Source organism: Staurois parvus, unplaced genomic scaffold (assembly GCF_062004578.1).
Source record: "Staurois parvus isolate SC_StPar_1 unplaced genomic scaffold, SC_StPar_1.0 ptg000981l, whole genome shotgun sequence".
NCBI lineage: Eukaryota > Metazoa > Chordata > Amphibia > Anura > Ranidae > Staurois > Staurois parvus.
Genome location: NW_028318777.1, coordinates 1,076,116 through 1,084,549, shown reverse-complemented (window position 1 = coordinate 1,084,549; position 8,434 = coordinate 1,076,116). Strand labels below are relative to the sequence as shown.

Sequence of the window (8,434 nt, the reverse complement as noted above, 5' to 3'; positions counted from 1 at the left end):
AATTCTGATTATCGTTCGGTACTCTTATCGTACGTTGCGTCCCTGAGCTGGCTGTGAAGTTACCTGTATGACACAAGCACAGTCCAGGCCCGAGCATGCGCATTCCAGGGCCCGTCCCCTCCTCAGCCCTGGCCCGAGCATACGTCACATGTGAGCGTTCCGTACAGAGCCGCGGCCGTGTGAGCAGTCATGTTTCCGGCCTTCCCCCGAGCCCGGCCCCGGACCCTGCACTGCCCATAAGGCTCCCTTGCGGAGACGTAGGCGTGTTGTGCTCCGTGCAGGTTCCGGGGCCGCCTTTTCTCCTCCCTCAGCCCCGCTCTGTTGCTCTCCAGCCCGCGGTGATAATAAGATCCCAGGACACAAAATGGCGCACAGCTGTCGGTGGCGCTTCCCCGCCCGGCCCGGGACTGGACGGAGACTGGGAGCCCGGCATAGGGTGGCGGCGGTGTTCAGGGAGGAGGGGATCGCTTCTGGATCCGCCGGGAGTCCTGGTGCTGGCCATGGAACCGCTTTGGCCCCTGGGGGCCCCGGAAATTGTTTGGGGGTTGGACCCGGATTTGATGCGGCACTGCAAGTGTCAGTGACCATCGGGAGCAACCTGAGACGGTTCAGGGACGTGTCCGGAGGGAGCAGCGGAGAGGTGAGATGGGGGTGTGTGCACCGGAGGAGAGCACGGGAGGGGGCATGCTGGGATCGGGGGGGGGGGGGACGGCGACACACCTCCCATGTGTTCATCTAGGTGTGCCTCATCAGACAGCACATGGGGTGGAGCAGGAGTGATGGGGGTACATGGAGTATGGAGGCATGAGTGATGGGGGTGCATGGAGTATGGAGGCAGGAGTGATGGGGGTGCATGGAGTATGGAGGCAGGAGTGATGGGGGTGCATGGAGTATGGAGGCAGGAGTGATGGGGGTGCATGGAGCATGGAGGCAGGAGTGATGGGGGTGCATGGAGTATGGAGGCAGGAATGATGGGGGTGCATGGAGTATGGAGGCAGGAGTGATGGGGGTGCATGGAGCATGGAGGCAGGAGTGATGGGGGTGCATGGAGTATGGAGGCAGGAGTGATGGGGGTGCATGGAGTATGGAGGCAGGAGTGATGGGGGTGCATGGAGTATGGAGGCAGGAGTGATGGGGGTACACGGAGGATGGAGGCAGGAGTGATGGGGGTACATGGAGGCAGGAGTGATGGGGGTACATGGAGGATGGGGGCAGGAGTGATGGGGTTACATGGAGGATGGGGGCAGAAGTGATGCTGTGGGGGTGGTAGAAATGATGGAGGGAAGGTATATGTACCATGAGGGGGGGGGGGTGTTATATGGACCATGGGGGCAAAAGTGATGAGCGAGGTATATGGACCATGGGGGTTATAAGGGATGCTGGGGTGGGGGTATATGGACCATAGAGGCAGACGTGATGGGGGGGGGGGGGGTATCGAGTTCATGGACCATGGGGGTAGAAGTGATGAGCGGGGTATATGGACCATAGGGGCAGAAGTGATGCTGGGGGGGGTATATGGACCATGGGGACAGAAGTGATGCTGGGGGGGTATATGGACCATAGGGACAGAAGTGATGCTGGGGGGTATATGGACCATGGGGGCAGAAGTGATGCTGGGGGGTATATGGACCATGGGGACAGAAGTGATGCTGGGGGGTATATGGACCATAGGGACAGAAGTGATGCTGGGGGGTATATGGACCATAGGGACAGAAGTGATGCTGGGAGTGTGGTATCGAGTACATGGACCATGGGGGTAGAAGTGATGCTGAGGGGGTGGTACATGGAACATGGGGGTAGAATTGATTAGGTGGCATATGGAGCATGTGGGCTGAAGTGTTGCTGGGGGGGGGGGGTATATGGGGCATTGGCACAGAAGTAGTAGGAAGGACAACGAGGGCTGTGGAGGGGCACAGAAGTAGGAGGGACAAATAGGCAGTGGAGGGGCACATGGGGCATTGGCAAAGAAGTAGTAGGAGGGACGTCGAGGACGGTGAAGGGGCACATGGGGCATTGGCACAGAAGTAGTAGGAGGGTGGTGGAGGGGCACATGGGGCATTGGCACAGAAGTAGTAGGAGGGACGACGAGGGCGGTGGAGGGACACATGGAGCATTGGCACAGAAGTAGTAGGAGGGACGACGAGGGCGGTGGAGGGGCACATGGGGCATTGGCACAGAAGTAGTAGGAGGGATGATGAGGATGGTGAAGGGGGGCATTGGCAAAGAAGTAGTAGGAGGGACGTCGAGGACGGTGAAGGGGCACATGGGGCATTGGCACAGAAGTAGTAGGAGGGCGGTGGAGGGGCACATGGGGCATTGCCACAGAAGTAGGAGGGACGACGACGGCGGTGGAGGGGCACATGGGGCATTGGCACAGAAGTAGTAGGAGGGACGACGAGGGTGGTGGAGGGGCACATGAGGCATTGGCACAGAAGTAGTAGGAGGGACGACGAGGGCGGTGAAGGGGCACATGGAGCATTGGCACAGAAGTAGTAGGAGGGCGGTGGAGGGGCACATGGGGCATTGGCACAGAAGTAGGAGGGACGACGAGGATGGTGAAGGGGGGCATTGGCAAAGAAGTAGTAGGAGGGACGACGAGGGCGGTGGAGGGACCCATGGGGCATTGGCACACAAGTAGTAGGAGGGATGACGAGGGTAGTGGAGGGACACATGGGGCATTGGCACAGAAGTAGTAGGAGGGACGACGAGGGCGGTGGAGGGACCCATGGGGCATTGGCACAGAAGTAGTAGGAGGGATGACGAGGGTAGTGGAGGGACACATGGGGCATTGGCACAGAAGTAGTAGGAGGGACGACGAGGGACCCATGGGGCATTGGCACAGAAGTAGTAGGAGGGATGACGAGGGTAGTGGAGGGTCACATGGATATTGGCACAGAAGTAATAGAAGGGATGTTGAGGGTAGTGGCAGTTCTATAGGCAGCAAGGTGAACTTGTATGGCTTGACGTAATTTAAGATGCAGGGTGACACCTGAGAGAATACAAATGAGAAATGCCATGTGGAGTCACTGCAGATTTCTGATTGCAGTATGATGGAGTAAAGACGTGGTTTGGGTGGGAGAAGTGGAGGCCCCTTCAGTCGGGGTTAATAAGTGACGTCCTGTGGAGTCGGAGCTTGTCAGAATTTGTGCTGCGCACCATGAAGCTCTGAGTACATGATTGTGTATGGATGCCTGATTTGATGGCTGCGTATTGTGTTCATGCATATTGGCATGCTGCTAGCTTTGTGGTGTGTTGCCTGAGACTATTTACCTTTGGAAGAAAATAGCATTTGCTTTCCTCCGTGTACGCAGGTGGAGGGTGAATACATGTTTGTAATGTGTACAGCTAGGACAGAGCTCTCCTCAAAGTGAGGGGGGTGTGTCTGCATCACACTGCCATCATACATACACTGCGATTCCTCCTTCTAATGTCCCCTTGTAGTAGTCATAGCTATCTGACAGAGGTTCTGACCATATTCTGGTTATATGTGGCAGGATATGTGAATTAAAAATCTCTTGTTTTTTGAAATGACGTCTTATGCTGCCATTAAAGGCGTCACTTGCATGGTCTTGAAGACTGTGCGTTTGCAGCCTTGTTCCTAGCATGCAGCGGTTCTCTGGAGGAATGTCTTCTTTATTACTCATGTGCATACTAGAGGCTCGAGCTGTTCTTTCTGCAATGAGTTGTTTGTACTGTGTAGATCCGTATGTCTTGACCTCTCCTAGTGTAGAGCTATCTGTAGTGTATATTTTGGTAAATTGTGTGTAGGGTATAGGTCTTGGAGGAAATGTCATGGGGGATTTCTGTCACTCTGAATGTGCTGGAGTCTGTTTTTCTGCTTACAGAGAAGGGGTGTGTCCCTGTACCAGCGTGCTTTTTTACTCCATAGCTGACTGTAAAGGACTCGTGTAATACTGTTTGTCACAGCTGCTTTCTGGGCATTTTAGATCAGTTTTATACTAATGCTAGTGTAAATTTGTCTGCTTTGCAACACATATGGTGCTTGTGCAGTATGTTGTGCGTCTTTCTATGGTATAGCGCAGGACAGTGAGCTTAGAATGTGTGGAGTGGGCTAAACACTTCTTATTGTGCTGTGGATGTAATGAGGGGGGCTCGGGGCTTTGTTTTGGCGGCAGAAGAGCAGCTGCTGTCTGAGTGTAGAGAAAGAACTTGCTTTTTCCTTTCTTGCTTGTATGCCTTTTGTCATGTTGAAAGATGTTGGACGCATTTTATGCCTTAGTCTTCTTCATGTCATCCATGGTTATTTGTGCCTTAAATATCCTTAGCATGCTCTAATACTTGCCCTTGAAGCTGTGTGTAGGGTGATATTCTAGTATAATAAGTCTCAACAATTTTTAATCATGGCATCCTGTAAAAGTCTAAAGTGTAGGAAGTGTAAATGTTCCCATCAATGGTAAATTTAAACCTGGGAGGATGTACACAAATGTTGGCCTTTTGAAAAGCAGCATTATGTAGTCCAATACTGCTCACTTGCACTGTCAGTGTTGCGGGTCTCCCCCCCCCCCCCCCCCCCCCCTCACATGGGTACCCAGCATTGTGCCCCCCAAACCACCCTTGCATTTGCACTCAGTGTTGTGTGTTTTTCCCCTTCACAATTTATACTCCATGTTGTATTTCCACCCCCCCTTGCACTGGCACTCGGCGTTGTGCTCTCCCCCCCTTGCATTGGCACTCGGCGTTGTGCTCTCCCCCCTTGCATTGGCACTCGGCGTTGTGCTCTCCCCCCTTGCATTGGCACTCGGCGTTGTGCTCCCACCACCCCCTTGCACTGGCACTCGGCGTTGTGCTCCCACCACCCCCTTGCACTGGCACTCGGCGTTGTGCTCCCACCACCCCCTTGCACTGGCACTCGGCGTTGTGCTCCCACCACCCCCTTGCACTGGCACTCGGCGTTGTGCTCCCACCACCCCCTTGCACTGGCACTCGGCGTTGTGCTCCCACCACCCCCTTGCACTGGCACTCGGCGTTGTGCTCCCACCCCCCCCCCCTTGCACTGGCACTCGGCGTTGTGCTCCCCCCCCCCCCTTGCACTGGCACTCGGCGTTGTGCTCCCCCCCCTTGCACTGGCATTCGGCGTTGTGCTCCCCCCCCTTGCACTGGCACTCGGGCCCCCCCCCTGCACTGGCACTCGGCCCCCCCCCCTGCACTGGCACTCGGCGTCCCCCCCCCCCCCCCTTTCACTGGCACTCGGCGTTGTGCTCCCCCCCCTTGCACTGGCATTCGGCGTTGTGCTCCCCCCCTTGCACTGGCACTCGGGCCCCCCCCCTGCACTGGCACTCGGCCCCCCCCCCTGCACTGGCACTCGGCGTCCCCCCCCCCCCCTTTCACTGGCACTCGGCGTTGTGCTCTCCCCCCCTTGCACTGGCACTCGGCGTTGTGCTCTCCCCCCCTTGCACTGGCACTCGGCGTTGTGCTCTCCCCCCCTTGCACTGGCGCTCGGCGTTGTGCTCTCCCCCCCTTGCACTGGCGCTCGGCGTTGTGCTCTCCCCCCCTTGCACTGGCGCTCGGCGTTGTGCTCTCCCCCCCTTGCACTGGCGCTCGGCGTTGTGCTCTCCCCCCCTTGCACTGGCGCTCGGCGTTGTGCTCTCCCCCCCTTGCACTGGCGCTCGGCGTTGTGCTCTCCCCCCCTTGCACTGGCGCTCGGCGTTGTGCTCTCCCCCCCTTGCACTGGCGCTCGGCGTTGTGCTCTCCCCCCCTTGCACTGGCGCTCGGCGTTGTGCTCTCCCCCCCTTGCACTGGCGCTCGGCGTTGTGCTCTCCCCCCCTTGCACTGGCGCTCGGCGTTGTGCTCTCCCCCCCTTGCACTGGCGCTCGGCGTTGTGCTCTCCCCCCCTTGCACTGGCGCTCGGCGTTGTGCTCTCCCCCCCTTGCACTGGCGCTCGGCGTTGTGCTCTCCCCCCCTTGCACTGGCGCTCGGCGTTGTGCTCTCCCCCCCTTGCACTGGCGCTCGGCGTTGTGCTCTATCCCCCCCTGCACTGGCGCTCGGCCCCCCCCCCTTGCACTGGCGCCCGGCGTTGTGCTCTCCCCCCCTTGCACTGGCGCCCGGCGTTGTGCTCTCCCCCCCTTGCACTGGCGCCCGGCGTTGTGCTCTCCCCCCCTTGCACTGGCGCTCGGCGTTGTGCTCTCCCCCCCTTGCACTGGCGCTCGGCGTTGTGCTCTCCCCCCTTGCATTGGCACTCGGCGTTGTGCTCTCCCCCCTTGCATTGGCACTCGGCGTTGTGCTCCCACCACCCCCTTGCACTGGCACTCGGCGTTGTGCTCCCACCACCCCCTTGCACTGGCACTCGGCGTTGTGCTCCCACCACCCCCTTGCACTGGCACTCGGCGTTGTGCTCCCACCACCCCCTTGCACTGGCACTCGGCGTTGTGCTCCCACCACCCCCTTGCACTGGCACTCGGCGTTGTGCTCCCACCCCCCCCCCTTGCACTGGCACTCGGCGTTGTGCTCCCCCCCCCCCTTGCACTGGCACTCGGCGTTGTGCTCCCCCCCCTTGCACTGGCATTCGGCGTTGTGCTCCCCCCCCTTGCACTGGCACTCGGGCCCCCCCCCTGCACTGGCACTCGGCCCCCCCCCCTGCACTGGCACTCGGCGTCCCCCCCCCCCCCCCCCCTTTCACTGGCACTCGGCGTTGTGCTCCCCCCCCTTGCACTGGCATTCGGCGTTGTGCTCCCCCCCTTGCACTGGCACTCGGGCCCCCCCCCTGCACTGGCACTCGGCCCCCCCCCCTGCACTGGCACTCGGCGTCCCCCCCCCCCCCCCTTTCACTGGCACTCGGCGTTGTGCTCTCCCCCCCTTGCACTGGCACTCGGCGTTGTGCTCTCCCCCCCTTGCACTGGCACTCGGCGTTGTGCTCTCCCCCCCTTGCACTGGCACTCGGCGTTGTGCTCTCCCCCCCTTGCACTGGCGCTCGGCGTTGTGCTCTCCCCCCCTTGCACTGGCGCTCGGCGTTGTGCTCTCCCCCCCTTGCACTGGCGCTCGGCGTTGTGCTCTCCCCCCCTTGCACTGGCGCTCGGCGTTGTGCTCTCCCCCCCTTGCACTGGCGCTCGGCGTTGTGCTCTCCCCCCCTTGCACTGGCGCTCGGCGTTGTGCTCTCCCCCCCTTGCACTGGCGCTCGGCGTTGTGCTCTCCCCCCCTTGCACTGGCGCTCGGCGTTGTGCTCTCCCCCCCTTGCACTGGCGCTCGGCGTTGTGCTCTCCCCCCCTTGCACTGGCGCTCGGCGTTGTGCTCTCCCCCCCTTGCACTGGCGCTCGGCGTTGTGCTCTCCCCCCCTTGCACTGGCGCTCGGCGTTGTGCTCTCCCCCCCTTGCACTGGCGCTCGGCGTTGTGCTCTCCCCCCCTTGCACTGGCGCTCGGCGTTGTGCTCTCCCCCCCTTGCACTGGCGCTCGGCGTTGTGCTCTCCCCCCCTTGCACTGGCGCTCGGCGTTGTGCTCTCCCCCCCTTGCACTGGCGCTCGGCGTTGTGCTCTCCCCCCCTTGCACTGGCGCTCGGCGTTGTGCTCTCCCCCCACTCGAGCTGGCATGGCACTCGGCGTCGTGCTCTCCCCCTCGAGCTGGCATGGCACTCGGCGTCGTGCTCTCCCCCTCGAGCTGGCATGGCACTCGGCGTCGTGCTCTTCCCCCCCCTGAACTGGCACTCGGTGTTGTGCTTCCCCCTCCCACTTTCGTTGGCACTCAGTGTTGTGCTCCCCCACCGAATTGTTGTGCTCTCTTGCTTTCGTCGTTGTGCCCCCCCCTTTAATTGGCACTCAGTGTTGTACTTCTCCGTCCCGCTTTCTATGGCGCTCAGTGTTGGGCTCCTCACCCTTTGCATTGGCACTCGGCGTTCTCCCCCCCCCCTTTGAGTTGGCGCTCGGCGTTGTCCCCCTCCCCCCTTGAGCTGGCGCTCGGCGTTGTCCCCCCCCCCCCCTTTGAGTTGTCGCTCGGCGTTGTCCCCCTCCCCCCTTGAGCTGGCGCTCGGCGTTGTCCCCCACCCCCCTTTGAGTTGTCGCTCGGCGTTGTCCCCCTCCCCCCTTGAGCTGGCGCTCGGCGTTGTCCCTCTCCCCCCTTGAGCTGGCGCTCGGCGTTGTCCCCCTCCCCCCTTGAGCTGGCGCTCGGCGTTGTCCCCCTCCCCCCTTGAGCTGGCGCTCGGCGTTGTCCCCCTCCCCCCTTGAGCTGGCGCTCGGCGTTGTCCCCCTCCCCCCTTGAGCTGGCGCTCGGCGTTGTCCCCCTCCCCCCTTGAGCTGGCGCTCGGCGTTGCCCCCCTCGCCCCTTGAGCTGGCGCTCGGCGTTGCCCCCCTCGCCCCTTGAGCTGGCGCTCGGCGTTGCCCCCCTCGCCCCTTGAGCTGGCGCTCGGCGTTGCCCCCCTCGCCCCTTGAGCTGGCGCTCGGCGTTGCCCCCCTCGCCCCTTGAGCTGGCGCTCGGCGTTGCCCCCCTC

At 61.3% G+C, this 8,434-nt stretch overlaps 1 protein-coding gene across 1 annotated transcript in view; it reads left to right on the top strand.

Annotated features, from left to right (window-relative positions):
- The first annotated feature begins 213 nt into the window (after positions 1-213).
- The window catches only part of KMT2A (lysine methyltransferase 2A), a 409,829-nt gene continuing 401,608 nt past the window's right edge, over positions 214-8,434 (top strand). Inside the window, exon 1 of the mRNA XM_089657321.1 lies at positions 214-640. Coding sequence (XP_089513447.1) covers positions 365-640 — 276 coding nt within the window. The 5' untranslated portion in view covers positions 214-364. The remainder of the gene's footprint in view (positions 641-8,434) is intronic.